The 17,581-nt window shown below is 30.9% G+C and overlaps 1 protein-coding gene across 5 annotated transcripts in view; it reads left to right on the top strand.

The window, feature by feature from the left end:
• The window catches only part of LOC105773438 (uncharacterized), a 34,731-nt gene extending 17,426 nt beyond the window's left edge, over nt 1-17,305 (top strand). The window contains exons 11-16 of one of the 5 annotated variants that reach the window (XM_012595353.2): nt 605-679; nt 815-847; nt 3,167-3,286; nt 10,797-10,913; nt 11,083-11,139; nt 16,914-17,305. In XM_012595353.2, the coding sequence (XP_012450807.1) occupies nt 605-679; nt 815-847; nt 3,167-3,286; nt 10,797-10,913; nt 11,083-11,139; nt 16,914-16,964 (453 nt within the window). In that variant the 3' untranslated portion in view covers nt 16,965-17,305. Of the gene's footprint in view, nt 1-604; nt 680-814; nt 848-3,166; nt 3,287-10,796; nt 10,914-11,082; nt 11,140-14,592; nt 15,078-16,913 lie in introns of those variants that run through there. The other 4 variants (XM_012595352.2, XM_052632788.1, XM_052632790.1 and 1 more) reach the window with 4 other exon arrangements.
• The last annotated feature ends 276 nt before the right edge of the window (nt 17,306-17,581 follow it).

The following is a 17,581-nucleotide window of genomic DNA, read 5'->3' as shown; positions in this document are numbered from 1 at the left end:
TTTATTTGAGCATGATTATTGTTCACTTGTTTTGGAGGCTAGGTGTTTAATGGTTTTTCTGGATTAGTAAGTTTTTGCAGTTGCATTTTTCTGAGATTCTTGGGTAATTTGCTATTTTTTGGGATTATGAATTTTACTTATGGTTTCCTAAACCACAAAGTACAATGATTGATTTGAAAGTTACTATAAGTGAGATGATTTTGGTTATGTTTAAGATTATAGAGCATAAACTGAATGGATCCAACTATTTAGACTAGAAAAAGATTGTCATGATTTATTTAAGGAGTATCATTGAATAGTTCAAAGGCTTAGATGAAAACTTTCAAATAACTCAATTATCATTTTGTAACTTTTTAAAGTCGAGTGACCAAAACGTCAACTTACTATTAGTTTAGTGACCTTAGGTATAGTTTATTTTTTATTTTATTCTCTTCCTTTTTTTGTTAGGTTATAACATGTATGCATATGTATCTCAAGGCAGAAAGGAATATACAGTTTTTCACTCAAATAATTCTGTTGTTCTTCATCCTTTACTAGATTTCGTTTACATAATTAAATAAAATTTGTTTGTACTCTCCATAAATACTCTTTTCTTGCATTATAGGTATCCAAAGATGTCGATTTTGAGGTTTTACGTGGCTACACAAATGCATTGCTTGCTGCTAAAAGGCCTGCTGAGGTTAGTATCTGTCTAAGATTCTGAAATTTGTTGGTCTTCTGGTTATCATCCCCATTTTAGCATCCCAAGTAAAATAATATTCAGGTTATAAAATGATAGCTGATCACAGCCTAATTTTTTTTTGTTTGGTTTCAGCACTGTAAACTGATTCAAAAGTTGAATTATAAGGTTACTTTCCTATTTTTGTTTATTACCTGCAAGAGTCTATTATAACAGATCCCATTAAATTACACGGCATATAGTCTGATCTTGTTGAATAAGAGACCACATAGTTTCTTTTGTACTAGCTATCAATGTCTTTCTCTCATCATAGCTTTTCCTTCTGTGGGTTTATCATTTTTTCCCCTAGTTTTAAACATTTGGGTATTCTTGTTTATGGATTATTTTGGGTTACCAGTATTTATGCTTTATCAAGGATAAAGTAACATATAGCTCCTAAACAACTTCTTAACTTGATTCTTGAATTTTTTTTATTTATATTCTAGAACTTGACAACTTTTTACATTTTAGTTCTTGTGATAATGTGACACTTTGATATTGTTATCAACTAAAATATTATATTTTTAATAAAAAGTTTTAGGCGATGATGTGACACAATGTCAAAGTGCCACGTCATTATAGGGACCAGCATTGAAAAACGTTGCTAAGTCCTAAGACTAATGTGAACAAAAAAGAAATTCAGAGATTAAGCAAAATTTACCTTGTTTAATGACTAAATGTTATTTTATCCATTGTTATTATTAACATACTTCGGAATATATGTGCATAATTTCTCTTTGTTTTCCTATTGTCTCTCTTTTCTCTTCTGCTGTCCTTGTTTTTTTTTCTCTATCATTCATTTCCTTTTTTCTTCTCTCCCTAGTCTGCTTTTCTTCGTATGATACATCTTATGCTCTTTGAAACATGTTTTTTTTAGTTTGGCATTTAATGTTGGAGTCATCTTTGACTCAATGCATCTAATGAGCAATTTAGTGCTGTGGAGGAATTTTAGTTAAAGTATACTAAGGGTCGTATATTAGTGAAATTTCATTTTAATCCCTTAAATAAAAAATGCTACAAACTAATTTGTGTTAAGAAATGGTGCAAATGAGAAAATTTTAATGAATTACAAATTTATCATATTATTCTTATAACATGGAATGTTGATGTTGACTTTTGATAGCACGAATCATATCTTTATATGATATGTTAACAAATATTTAAAATTGAAATATATAAAAATTCAAATTTAAAACAAATAATTATAAAAATTCAAACCCCAAAATCTATAAAAATAATAAAAGGAGAAAAATAGAAAAGTGCACTAAAAATTTCTAAAAATCTAATAATATATATATTATATAAAGTTTAATATATATAATTGGGAGGAATATATAAATTTAAAAAGTACAAGGAATTCAAAAATTGATAAAATTTTCCAAAATATGAAAAAAATAAAACTCTAAAACTTCAAAAAATCGTCCCCTCTCCAAAACAAAAGAAATGGGTTGGAAATGAAATCAAAATATTAAAAATATAATTATATTCCCTATTTGTTTTGATCCATCTGGCCTAAACATTCAATGAAAAATGAAACCCAAAGATCAGATATTTTCTAAAAATATTTTACTAGCCTACTTTGGTAAAGCACGCGAATTTGCATGGCCGTATTTTTGAAGGTAAGAGACTAAAAGAAACTCATCTTCATCTGTAAAATAAAAGAAGAAAAAAACCTGAATTAATATATTCAATGCTTCGAATTTTTGAATTTTTAAAAAATCTTTTGGGGGGCCAATTGTTATCTATATTTTGAGTTTTTGTTTTGAATTTTTAAGAATTGTATTTTTTTATTTTTGCCAATTTTAGAATTTATACATATTATATATATTAAGGTTTTTAATAAATATATGTGTATATATATTAAGTTTTAAATATATGCAAACATGACATATAAGACAAAATAGTTTATGACATAAAAAAGTCATAACATGTACACATCACCCATTTAACAACAAAATCTATAAGGGCATTATAAAATTTCTTCATTTGCGTGGTTTTTAGTAGAGGAATTAAAATAAGTTTTTGCTATAATATTTAGAAGTATACTGTTACCAGGAATTTTGTTACTACTTAGGTTCCCTAGGTAGATTAATGTTTAGAGTGCTACAAACTGCTTTGCTCTTCCTCATGTGATGTGTCTCATGTGCTTCACAACAAAATGTTTGACTTCATGATGTTTATGTTAAATTTTTTTTAACTCTCTTTTGCAATGCATCGAATAAGCCATTTTGTGCTGTAGAGAAACTTGATTACTTTTTAAATTCTATAATAGATGGTTTCTCAGTATAGAGGACTAAGTTTGTGTACACTGCAATTTTTGTTTTCCTTTCTTTTTGGTCTGGATGGAATTTAAAAGTCAAGAAACTATTATTCTGGAAAGTAATTTGCATATCAAATTATTATGCTGCAATATTGAAATACAGTTTCCTACCAAACTTCTAAATGCAGGCAGTTCAGTTCCTTCTGTCTTGTCGTGAACGCCTGAATATGGAAAGATCAACTGGGCCTGATCCCATGGCTGAAAGCAGTAAAATGGAAACAGAACCACAGAATCTGGATCGTATTCAGGTCAGTTGGCCTCTTCATTATCAATTGCATATCAAGCAAAGCAAAATGAGTGTTTTTTCTTGAAGTTTTTACAACCAAAATGAAGATAAATAAATATACTATTTAATTTATTAGTTAGTGGACTAAAGGAGAAATGGTCAAGTACCATTTGACTAAATCATGTTCTATTACCTAGGTTTTCTAGATTTAAGGAAATATCTTTTCAACTCATTCCACTTTTGGGCTTATGTACCCAGCTAAAGGAATTGTTTGGAACTGGACTTTACAATTGCTTGGCTGTTGGAGATGCTGCCAATTTTTTAATGGAATACTGCTTTCAACATAACAATCTTGCTCGCTAAAGATTTTCCATCTTACACATGATGGTTTAGCAAAATGGCAAAAAACTTGTGTTACAACAAGAAACATGGCATTTTTCATAAAATGTCCTTGTTGCGGATGTCAGTAGTTGTTAAGTAGGACTCTTTGAAGAAGTTGTTAGGTAGGACTCTTGGAATAAAGGAAGTTGTTCTAGGACTCTTAAAATAAAATAGTCTGGTAGGACTTTATTTAGTTTGATATACTTTAATTTTTGTAATCTCTGTTTAAAGGGAAATTGAATAAAACAAAGGCAAGTGGAATTTTACCAAAACCCTAAAAGATTTGGGCCTCTCTCAAATGAGTCCTAAGGGTTTAGTCTCCTCTTGATGAACTAAGCTATCAATTACAATAGGTCGTTTTAGGAACCGAGGTAAAGGGAAGACAATTGATTTCGATCTCCTTGTTAATTACTTAATGACATGATCCTATTCATGTATTGGTAACAATTTGGCATTATATCCAATGATCTTTTGCAATGTCAGAACAGTGGTCAATAGAGTGGCAAGCAAAAATACGCAAGGAGCTTGAGCATATGTGGTGAACAAAGATAGAATAGATGCTTGATTGTATGGTAGCATTTTCATGAAATTATTGTAGAAAACAAAACCCAAGTGTTCGACCAAATGCATGAAGTAATGGATAAAATATTGTTCGTATACAGGTTGGTAACTTTATGATAGATATGAAGGTAGACCCTTTAATTGAAGAAAACAAAACCATTGCAAACTCTGTTGATCAACCTTCTCTATCCTATATATCAAACCCTCCTAAGCCCATATCGACAAAAACCATGGCAATCACTACCAACTTCACTCCTTTGTCTTATTCATTAACTCTTTTTAAACTCATATCCACAACCCGTCCTTTTCATTAAACTCTACCCAAAAGACCTCCAACTTTATATATGAAAAGTATACCCTGTTGTTGGTCACTTTATTGCTACAAATGTGAGTTTTTTCATTAAGAAAGAGCCAATTTGATTGTTGTTTTGTTTAAGCTTGTGAGTAAGCATACTAGAAACTCTTATCCTTGGAGAAATAATAGAAGTAGCATTCCATTCATGACTATTCATTTGGATGTTTGGGGACCTACTAGACATTTATTCACCAAAGGATTGAGCAACAAGACTTATCATTATTTGGTTTGTAAGTTGAACATTTGTGATATCTGTACATCAAACTAAGGGGGATTGTTGACAGCTTATGATAGTCCAAAACTGATTTTATGGGGTTAGATTATTAATAATGACTAATTTTTAGGATTTTACAATTTCGTTCTTTCCTTAGACTTGTGAACATTGTATAAATACTTGTAAATTTCTAATTTTTTATACAAGTAAAAAGTTCAATTCTTTTCTAATTCTCTTTTCGTTGACTTCTGATTTTAACAAAAGCTTAGTTTGGTCATTTTCTAAGGGCTAGTTTACCATTGTTTTTGAGAAATACTTTTAAAAAGTACAACGAAAAAGTGATTTTGGGAAATATTTTTAAAAAGTTTGGTTTAAGATTTAAGTGTTTAGTATTCTTGTCAAAAATACTTTTGAGAAATAAAATATTCATTTTAGACATTATGTTATAAAGTAACAAATATGCATTTAAATAATGTTCAAATTAGTTAATATTATGATATTCTAGTAAGAATATAAAAATAATTTATTATAATTTGTTGTTAATATTTTAATATATATGAAATATAAATTTTAAATATTTTTTAAGCAATTAATATTAATTATTTATAAAATTTAATTGAATATATAAACTATATTTTAAATATTAAAATATAACCAATAAAAATTTAAATATATAATATTATATATTTAAAATAAATTTCAATAGGAAAGTAATTACATATCCAATATAAATATAATATAAAATACTTTATAAGGGTTAAAATTGTCTTTTATTCTAAAAAGTGTTTTTGCCAAAAGCAGAAGCTAAAAAAAATTACTTTTGCTTTTGGGTTCAAAAGCACTTCGGATTCCAAAAGTTGTCTATTTAGTATTGTCTATAGTTTCAAAAGTGCTTTTGACCCCAAAAGTAATTTTGAGAAGCAATGCTGAACAAAGCCTAAAATTATTATAACTAGTGAGAAGTATGACCACTACAGGTTTTGATTCTTGGTAATAAGAATGAATAATGATGTGATAGTGGTCACTTTATCTAATAAAACGGCCTTTGGCTACAATGATGATTGGTGGATATGCAAGCATCATACTAATGCTAATCACTCTCAAGGAAGTTATCTTTTGTGGAAAATACTCTATTTATTGAATATATTTTGTAAATATCTTGTTCTTGAAATTTAGGGGTTAGATCATTGATTTTTAGGTAGATTTTATTTCCTTAATATCTATTGCACTCTTAGTCTATAAAATAGATGTGTAACTATGGGAATATATATAAGACAGCTTGTTTGTTTTTCTTCTTCCATAAGTTTTTCTCTTGCGCCAATAAGAACCTTTTTTGTGGCCTTCATTGTTGCAACTTTTTTTTTTTTGGCAATCATCTTTCATTCACAACCATTTTTTTTCTTGACAGCAAACCAGTCCTTCCCAAATAGTTTTTTGAAGACCTTCGTTGTCTACCATTATGTTGGGAAATTTTTTGCCACCTTTGCACCAACCCAACTTGTAGACAAACAAATTTCTCGCCTTACTAGTGAACTCCAGAATATACAAGCAGCCTACCGACTCAATGTTTGAAATTATCTAAAGTTGTCTCAACTAGTTCGAACCTTTTGAATTGTGCAATTCAATGACGCCTGAAATGAGTGACACACGTATGTTTTTCCCAATTGCAAATGGCATATGGGATGATCTAAATCTGATGTACTCTAAGGGCCAGTTTTTCATTGCTTTTGAAAAGTGTTATGAAAAAGTGCTTTTGAGAAGTAAAGTTTGGTTTAAAATTTGAGTGTTTAGCATTGCTGTCAAAAAGTGCTTTTGAGAAATAAAATGTTCATTTTAGACATGTTATTATCAAGAAACAAATATGCATTTAAATAATATTTAAATTAGTTAATATTATTATATTTTAGTAATAATGTAAAAAATTATTATAACTTGTTAATATTTTAATATATAAAATATAAATTGTAAATATTTTTAAGCAATAAATATTAATTATTTATAAAATTTAATTAGAATATATAAACTATATTTTAAATATTTAAATATTTGTAATTACTATTTTAGAAAATATTTTTATTTTTAATTAATGATTTTACACAATTGTAATTAAACACTAAGAAAAAAAAAGAAAAATACTATGTTATTGAAGGGGTGAAAAAGTAATTAAGCACTAAAAGTGCTTTTGATAGAGGAAAAGCTAAAATTTTTAGTTTCTCCTTTTCAGTTCCTTTTCAGAAGTGCTTTTGAAAAGCACTTTTGAAAAGCTAAAAATTTTAGCCAAAAGCAGCTTGTTCTTCACAGCTTTTCTTTCAAAAGTACTTTTGGAGTCAGAAATGCTTTTTTTAAGCAATGACAGTCCTAAGGCTCATGAAGCGGCTTTAATCTATGAAATCAAGACAGGAACCTCAAGCATGACGTAGGGTAGTAAAATAGTCTTGAGTAATCTTGAAAGGTTCAACAATGCTGAGATTGAAAAACTACGAACCTTCCTAGGTAATCTTGAGTAGTCTTCACCAAGTACATGTCCATTGGCTTTTTCATGCAACCATTGTTTGGTTTCCATGTTTCTCTTAATTCCTTTAGGCAATTTGTTTGTTTTAAATTTGCCTAAGTCAGTCTAGCTCTCCTAAAGTGAAAATTTTTGCTAAAAATTCTTTAAGGCTTTGAAAATAAAGCGGAAGTAACTTGAAGAGAAAAGACCAACGAAAAAACAGAAAAAGACACCAAAAACCAACACTCACAAGGTGTTTGAATAAATGCTCTTAAAGTATTCTATTACTCAAGTATAAAGTGCTTACAAATGAGGGGAAAACTTATATTTATAGTTCAACTCTCTCAAATCCAATGGTATAGTTTAATTTACATTGACAGTTGAGACTGAAGCTAATTTAAAGGATACAAAATTAAATATTATAAGATCATAAATCTTCTAAGATTAGTTTTCATATTTACCAAGGTAGTCTTAATTTACCTTAAATGCTTCACTAGGCCACTAATGCTTAAAGTGAATGGATTTTTTCACATGTTTCACGAATCGAGCTAGTTTAAGTGGGTCGAAAAAATCAGATTTAATTAATTAACCTCCATAAGATTGTTTATGCACATTCTCATGGGTTTTGATCCATGATTTGTGACAATTCTCGCGACGCCCTTGTCGCATCCTTGAAATAACATTAGTTTGACTCGTCTTGAAACTTTCTCGATGCTTTGGTCGATTCTTGAGTAGTTTACCCCTCAGAACATGTCTCGGCTTTCGTCGAATTGTTCCTCTCCTTGGTAAATCTTGTTTGCAAGAGCTCACTGCTCTTACTTGCTCACATTGTGACTTACCTCGATTGGGATTCCCCTTTATTCTTACAAATAAGCTTAGGTGTGGTCATATTGAAATTTGGGTTAACTTTGAGTTTTTCGCCAACTTTAATTTTTATCGACTTAGTCTCTTCAGAATTCTAAAAGGGCTCTTATGTGTTTTCTAAGCCAATGGTAAGTCAAAGCCAATGCTTTGACTTTCTAATTTGCGTCATCACTTTTTCCTTAAAATTCGATGCGCAACACTTTCTCATTTACCAAGAGGGTTTTCGTAGCACTCCAATCAATCAAGTTAATATTTCTACCACACAGAACATCCTTAGCTAGTTGGATTGCCAATAATACATTGGTTCCACCCCTCATGTCTCGAATCACCGGCACAATGCATTGTTTTTGTCCAATATCCAACATACATATACAATCAACAAAATTAACCAGAAGAGCATTAATTCGGTTAAGGATGTTCAAGCCAAGAACAAAGTCGTAATTATTTAAGTGAATTACCTCAAAGTTTTCCTTATCTTCCCACTCATCGATTTGTAGCTTCACTCCTTGTGATACTCCCACAGTTGGAACCTCTTAGGAATTAACTATTTTGATCCTCTTAGTTGATTGTTTCAATATAAACAAGTTAGATGCTCCCATATCAACAACAACACACCTTCAACTTGTGATGTTGATGTTCACAAATATCAACCATTTCAACTTGCAATCCCTTTTTGCTTTAGCAGAATTGAGTATCATCATTCTAAGCTTCAATAGCCTATCCTTATCGGATTCTGCATTCTTTTCTTTGTTGATAGCGGTGAACTCGGATCGCTATTAGTAGTCTCACCTTATGCAGACCTCAACATAAGAAGCATTGTATCTCACTTTTCTTTTACTTTGGGTTGTTGTTGGGTTTCCCTTTCTCATTTCATGGTTTTGCATTGCCACCATCATCGTTGCTATACTCAACATGTTCATCTCTCCCACCATTGCTTTTCTCCTTGAGCTTGAGAGACTTGAACTTGTCTTGCTTCGGAACAAGCTTGATTAAGGGCTCTATCACGATCATGACTTCCAACAGTTCTTGGACCCTCAACGTTCCAATTCACGTTCAACCCATTCGTGAAATGGAAGAATGTTTCTCTCATTCAAATGCATGATTTGGAGTATTAATTCGTTGAACTCCTTCACATACTCTCGAATTGTGTCTTGTTGAGAGAATCGATGCAATTTAGACCAAGCCTCCTTGGCATATTGTGGGTAAAACTGCTCTTTGAAACTTTTTTTGGAACTCTTCTCAAGTCTCAATTGTGGCCTGACCATGTCTTTCATCTGTGGGCCTACGTTGATACTATAATAGAGCAAAATCAATAAAATATCTAGCAGCAGTATTTATCCTTAATGCCTACTACATAGAATTATTGTTTCGTCTTACACAAATTGTCCACTTCCCTTGCGGACCTTGCTTCTTAAATTTCTTCGGTTTGGAGACATCCAACTTGTGGTTTAGTGTTGCACCCAACACCCCTCTACCTATGGCGGCTTGGCACACAACGAGCTCTTCTTTTTGCTTCTCAATTCTTTTCTTAAAGCATTTGTCATAGTTTTAGTTTCCTCCTCGAGAGTATTGTCTCTTACTATCAGCTTATCTACAATAGAATTGAGCACTCCTCGCATCGCTTCCACATTGGAATCGAGAGACTACAACACAAATTCCTTGAGTTGCTCTTCCATCAAGTCCAACTCTGCGGTGCGTCCCTCGTCTACCTCAAGCGTCTTTTTCACATCTCTCATGGATTCTTCAAGATTGACCACTTGATTTTTAGCTAACAGCATGTCCCTCAATCGGCTAGCTTTCTTGGCTCTTTCGCGGGTCTCTATTGGATTAATTTGATCTTCTACTCTTTTTTTCATCTCGATTGATGCTTTTGAACCTTAGCTCGGATACAAACTGTCACGGGGCTAAAATTTTAGTCTTGCAATCTTGCGGCCTTTGGCGATTTCTTGGTTTAAAATCTGCCTAACTCTAGTAAAGTGAGAATTTTCGATAGAAATTCTTTAAGGCATCGAAAATAAAATGAAAAATCAGAAGAAGCCACAAAAAGGCAAAAACACATTTAAATGGTCTCAATAGTATTTTAATACTATTAATATGGAGTACTATGAAGGAGTACAATGAGATGTAATGAGATTCAATGGGATGATTATAAAATAAGGGGAAAAGTTTTTCTTTATAATTAAGCTCCTCCAGATTTAACGGTAAAATTTACTTTACATCGACAGTTGAGATTAAAATCAATCTAAAATTAAGATTTATAAGAAGTTGACACAATTCTCTAAGATTATAGAATCAAATGTTATAAGATTACACATCTGTTAAGATAAGTTTTCATATTTATGACAATCTTAATTTTCCTCAAGTGTTTCATTGGGCCACCAGAACTTAAAGTATATGGGTTTTTCTATATGTTCCATGAATTGGGTCAGTTCAAGTAGGTTAAATGAGCCTTATTTCATCAATTAACCTCCATGAAACGCTCTTTTTGCATTCATCATGGGTTTTAATATGTGGTATGTGACATTAGCATGTTGAGTCAAGTAACTTTGGTTTGGATCATTCACTTTGCCAATTTTGGTGGATCAGAGTTGTTGATAGATATGTTTCTTCTTGAGCTTAACAGATAACATTTGATTCTTTGACTTTGTTTATGAGATTTCTCTCAGGTTGATTTACTTCTTGGGAAAGCTTATTCAGACTGGGGCCATGTTAGTGATGCAGTAGCTATTTATGACCAACTAATTTCTAGCAATCCAAATGACTTCCGAGGTTACTTAGCCAAGGTTCTATTTATTCCTCTCTCCTTTCCCTCTTGTTCATTTAGTGGTGAAACATTTATATATATATGTTGTATTTTTGTTACATATTTTCTTTAGATGTCTTCTCCATGATTTTTCATCTATTTTCATTTTGTTGCTTATTTTTTGTTGGCTGATAATTATGCTTTTATAGGGAATTATTTTGAAAGAAAATGGAAATGTTGGTGATGCAGAGAGGATGTTTATACAAGTAAGTATATCATGTCTAGTAGCTTACTTAAATTTTTACTTTCTTTACTTAAAGAATGTGATTGGCTTGCTTGGTATTGTTTAAAGGAGAAAACAATAACAATCAATAGAGTAGAGTTGAACAAATGAGTAAGAAAAAGTTGGAACACAAGAAAATGTGGGTTATAAAAGACATCTAAATACTTTATATTAATCAAAAGATATAATAAGAATAATAATGTTGGAAAATAATCATCCTAGACGTCCTAAATATATCTAATACCTAAAATAAATATTATAAAATAAAATTGAAGTAATGAAATATTATAAAATAAACAAAGCTCTCTAGTTATTCTCCTTGGCTTGGAAAATTCGACTTCGGAGAGAAAGCTTTTACCACTTCAACATAATATCTAGATAATGAATAGACCTGTTTATGGGTCGAGCAATTTGTCTAGACTCAAAGGCTTTCCAAGAATTTGGTAAGGTTTGGGCAATAATACTAGGCCCATTTAAAATATGGGTCGGGCTCGAACTTGAACATTTAAGGCTCGAGCTTGACTCGACTCGTTTTTCAAGTTTGTAATGTTTTATATTATACTATTTTTATATAATTATAACACATAAAAATGAAATCTATAGTAATAATATATAATAATATAATGTAAACATTAAAAAAAATTAAGATGACTATATATAAACTATAATAAATAAAAATATATAAAATTATTAAATATTAATTAAAAAAATAAATATAAAATATATTTTTAAAAAATAATATGGGCGGGCCTAAAATGAGTTTAGGTTAGTTATTTACAAATATGAGTGGGCTTGGGCAAATTTTTAGGCTCATATTTCGGGTCAAGCCAGAATTGGGCAAACATAAAGTGTGTTAATATCATACTTAGTTCCAACCCATGAAGACCTCTAATCATGAATCCCATTGGGTGATTCAGTCGTACACAATCTTTCAGAGAACACAATCCTATCCCAAGGGTCTCTACTTCCATATCGTGAATCTCTATAATAAGGGAGGGGATTTGCCTTTTCTATTGATTCCTACGGATTGGATCAAAAACAATTCTTGAATGAGGTATTCAACTCTAGGGATGAATCGAAAAAGAAATCTTTATCGGCTCTACCTCCTATTTTTTATGAAGAAAATGAATCTTTTTATCGAAGGATCAGAAAAAAAATGAGTCCGGATCTCCTGCGGGAATGATTTGAAAGATCCAAAACAAAAAATAGTGGTATTTGCTAGCAACATATAGATTGATCCGAAATCTGATTCAAATCCAATATAGCATCTATGGGTACATAAGAAATGGATTGAATCGATTCATTAAAAAGAATCGATCCGATCGCAACTTCGAATATGGAATTCAAAGGGATCAAATAGGAAATGATACTCTGAATCATAGAACTATAATGAAATATAAGATCAACCACCATTTATCGAATTTAAAAAAGAGCCAGAAGAAATGGTTCGATCCTCTTATTTTGATTTCTCGGACCGAGAGATCCATGAATCGGGATCCTAATGCATATAGATACAAATGGTCTAATGGGAGCAAGAATTTCTAGGAGCAAACCTTCCCCATCTTTAACCATACTGGTCTTACCCCACATCTTGGTGAACAAACTTTATATTAGTAGATTTGGTTGTAATAGAGAGAACATATCCCATTTAACTTCACTGCTACCAAATTCCAAGTTACAATAGTCAATCAAAGTTTATCTAAAAGTATCAATCAGTCTCATTAGTTGGAGTCTTTCATTGAACCCAAATCACTTTGTGAACCTGATGAAGCTTCAAGTGAATGTCTAGATGCATTGTAATTCTTATATTAGTTCTGATGTCCCAAGCTTTTGATATAAAAACATGTAAGATAAATTTTAGTTATTTATTTCTTAAGTCATTTTAGGAACCAAACATTTTGAAATACTTGCAAAGTACTTAAAAACACGTTTAATATATGTTTCAACTTGTCCAAATGTTTTTTAGTTAATACCAAAGTGTTCTAAGATGCTTAAAATGTTTTTAAGTTATTTTGGTAACCAAGTCTCGAGACCTAGCTGGAGATAAGGACTATAAGTCTTGGAGACTAGAAAAGTTAGTAGCCAAAGTTTGCTTCAGGGAGCAAGTCTCGAGATCTATTCATCAAGTCTTGAGACATGTTCATGAAGTCTCGATACTTCCCTTTTAGGTCTTAAGACTTTTAGTTTTCCAACGGTTATTTTTCATATAAGTCTCAAGACAAGTATTCTCTTTGTTTGTGGATCATACCACTTCTATCCCTTTTGTGTTGGTGCATATCCTACAAAAGCAAATTTTCAAGCCCACGGATCTAACTTTGTACAATTTTTATCATGGATATGAACAAAGGCACTACACCCAAATACCCTCAAAGGTAAATCACTTTTTATCCTAGTATGGAACTCATAGAACACTTAGAGGTGTCTTAAACTTCAAAGTTTTTGTTGGAATTTGATTTATTAGGTAGGTTGCTGTTAAAAAAGCCTCTCCCTAAGAGTGCTTAGGTACATTAGAAACAAAAAGTAAAGCCCTCGTAATCTCTAAAATATGCGTATTTTTCTCAACTATCCCATTTTGTTGGGAGTGTCAGGACGTGTGCTTTGGTGGATGATGATACCATTTTCATTGAAAAATCTCCTAATATTTCATTAAAATACTCTCTACCATTATCATTTCGAAAAATCTGAATTCTTGAAATTGTCTTAATCATTCTTTAAAAGATTCTAAATACTTAAACCTCAGATCTTTCCCTTAATAGATAAACCCAACTAACCTATGTGTGATCATCAATAAAACTCTCAAACCATTTTTTTCCAAACAAAGTTGATGTCCTAGATTGTCCCCAAACATTGCTATGAATCATCAAGAGAGGTTTTTATGCTTGGTAAGGCCTAGATGGAAAAGAAGAGCGCGATGATGCTTAGCTAATTTGCAAAACTCACATTGGAAAGAAGGTAAATCTATATTAAAAAATAAACTTGGAATCAAATGTTTACATAATAAAAATATGGATGTCCAAACCCATAGTGCCATGTCATAACATTACTGAAAATCAAACTAGAGTTCAAACAAACACTTGAAACTTGTTCAAATTTGGTTCCATTTTCTAAGAAATAAAGACCTCCACTTTCTCTAACACTGCCAATTACCTTCCCCGAGATTATTTCTTGAAACTTGCCATAAGATGAGTTAAATATAACATGATAGTTTAGAGCACTTATGATTTTGCTGATGGACACTAGATTACTAGAAAGTTTGGGTACATGAAGAACATCATATAAGAGGAAGGAGAGAGTTTAATAGTTTCTATTCCGGCATTGCCGAGAATGAACCATCTGCAATTCAAATTTTTTTATTTCCTGCATAATGTGCATAAGTTGAAGGAATTGGGAACAGCTTGTCATATGATCAGATGCACCAGAACTGATTATCTAATAGCAATCAGGCTTATACTCACTGAGGAAAACTGAAGCAACGTTACTTGCTTGAGCAAAAGAGCTAAATGGAGTTGGTTGGTTTGGAGGATTCACAACTCAAAATTGTGGAGATTGGAAAAGTCTATACAGGTGTTCTAACTAATCCTTCGTAAAGGGAGGCATCTCCTGAGTAGATTGTTGCTCCTATTCTGCCCCTGCCGCTTGGAGGGCTTGGCTGTCAGTGCTTGGAGCAGATCTGTTTTCAGCATTTTCTTCCTTAAATTTGGTGGTTTTCCATGAATATTTCATCAAGTTTCATGTGTATGCCACGGTTTTTTATAATGGTCACACCATGGCATTTTTTCCCTATCATATTTAGTCATTTCTCACTATAGCTAGTGCAGAATTTTGATCAAGATCAGGTTTTAACGTGACTTTTCTCCTAGATTCTTGTCTTCTAATTTCATAGAAGGCTTCTCTAATAGAAGGTAACAGTTTTTTTTCCAAGGATCCTGGCTTTCACTTAAATTCTTGATTTAACCTTGCTAAGAACTTATAGGTTATCATTTTCTCTTCTTTATTCATGAATCTTACACTATCAGATGAGCAGTCCCATTTATCATTATAATAATGATCCAATTCTTGCAATAGTGACACAACGTCATTGTAATGTTTTATTACTTCGCTATCTCCTTGTCTAGCCTTCAATAGCTTGGTTTTTAATTCAAATATTTGAGATAAAATTTGAACATCTAAATAGGTTTCTCACAGCCTCCCAATTAGCCAAGCAATGATCATAGAACTCTTAGACTACCATACACCTAGCCCTTTGTCATCTTCCAGTTTCTTCATATCTCCGGTCACAGATCTTAGCTTCCCCCTTCCTTCAATGGCCAACTTCTTGGATCGTGCCCATTCTAGGTCGCTTGTTCCATCAAGCTTATGGAGGGTCTGCTGCGATAATTGATGAAATGAATCTCCCTTCAGACTCATGGTGCTCTCTTTTGTTGCCGCTAGTCTACTACTAGAAATAATCGATTCAACCATAGACAGCGGGAAATTTTATTCCTGCTTTGATTGCATGAAGAATCGACTGGAAAAGAAATTTTTTATTCATAAAACAGCAATATATTACATCATAGTATTTATTCAACATATAATTAAACACTGATGATTAGTCTCATGCAGCATTGATTAATGATAACATGACACCTTATCATTAAATAAAACAAAAAAGGTTGGGAACTTATAAATAAATATTAATAATTTTATAATAATTAATTATAAATAAATGTTAAAACCCTATACTCTAAACCAAAGACCCTAGAGTCTAAACTCAAGATTCTAAATCTATTCTATTTATAATAGTTACAATTAACATATAGTTATGTTTAAATAAAATTATTAGTATTTATTTATAAGTCATCTATATTTTTTATTTAATTTAATTATTTGATGTCATGTTATTAATTTACTGATGATGCATGAAATTTATACAGCCATGATGCATCAAATATTATAATAAAACCAAAATTAGCAAACAGTTCGGATCTAAAAGCAAAAATTTCTTTTTCCTATTTCCAAAAGCAAACAGTCCCTATATCCTTCTACTCTTTGCTTTGCTTTACAAATTTAGAACTAAATAAAAAAAATTATTTTCAAGGAGGGCATAAATAATAATTTTAACATGTAATGTAAATTTTAAAAGATCTAAAATATAGTTACTAAGATGTTTGATAAATTAAAAAAGTTAAGTGCTAAATTTTACAAGTATTGAATTGATATTAGAAAGTTGTTTAGTCTATTAAGAAAATCAAGTATTGTATGTAATTTATGTTGTTTGATAAATTAAATCTGATTTTTTTAAAAAATTATCTCTTAAATTTAATCTTATTAATATGATATATAATTTTATTTTGGATAATTTTGGATAAAAGTTAAATATAATAACTTAGATCTAACTTTTTAACAAAAAAGGGAGATTTATTTTAAATAAAAATAACTTAAAACATTTTCAATTCTTAGTGATAAAAATTAGTAGGTTTATCATACATATTAAAAATTAATTTTGAAAATTTTCATTTTCAGTGGCTAGTTATTTTGGTTAAAGGTGACAAGTTGGAATCCAAAATTGTTGAATGGATTTTGATATCCTTGAAAACTATGTTCAAATGGTTATATCTGAATTTAAAATTATCCCAACTTGGAGTAGTCTAAACCCATGTTATTGGTTGAAAAAAATAAAAAGAGTTGCATATTTGAACATTATTTATCTGTTTGAGAAGTCGTTGTCTTTGTTTCCATATCATTTTGAAGATGGTTATGAATCAAACATCTTTTTAGGCAAAACGTTGGTGTTGTGCAGGCTCGATTTTTTGCCCCGGAGAAAGCTAAAGCACTTGTAGATCGCTATTCAAGACAACGAAAGTTCATGTGACAGTCTTACTTATGATATAATGATGGAGTTTTTGGTTTAAAGATTTTACCTTTTTTCCACTTTCAATCGTAGTACCGACATGTTTCATTCTCTTATATCCACATCAACATTTCATAGGCAAACAATGTAGGATAGGTGACAGCCACATTCATAGCAAATAGTTTGTACACATAGCTTTCTTCTAGCTAATTTAGATTGACTTAGCACTCCTAAAAGAAGTTATGTGTTGCCCAGCGCTTTCAAGTAGCTGTTGTATGTTGGAAAACCGGAAATCATAAGCAGTGAAAATTTCACAAAACCGAACCAAATCACAAATTAATTCATCTCTGTGAAGAGAAGAGGGATATTAAAAGTCGGTGGAAGTATAGCTTTTATTATAATCTATATTATAATAGTTTGTATTAATATTTTAAGTTATAGTTATATATTATACTATTATTTTATGTATTAGTAATATACTAATTTAGTATATAAGGGTTAGGTTAAGTAATTGGTTTTATTTCGGTAGTAATTATATAATATATAATATTATATTACCATAAAAGTTTAATTTTATAGATTTTAATAATTATTA

This window comes from Gossypium raimondii, chromosome 6 (genome assembly GCF_025698545.1).
Source record: "Gossypium raimondii isolate GPD5lz chromosome 6, ASM2569854v1, whole genome shotgun sequence".
Lineage (NCBI taxonomy): Eukaryota > Viridiplantae > Streptophyta > Magnoliopsida > Malvales > Malvaceae > Gossypium > Gossypium raimondii.
Note: the sequence above shows the minus strand (reverse complement) of the source record. Positions and strands in the feature narration are given on the sequence as shown.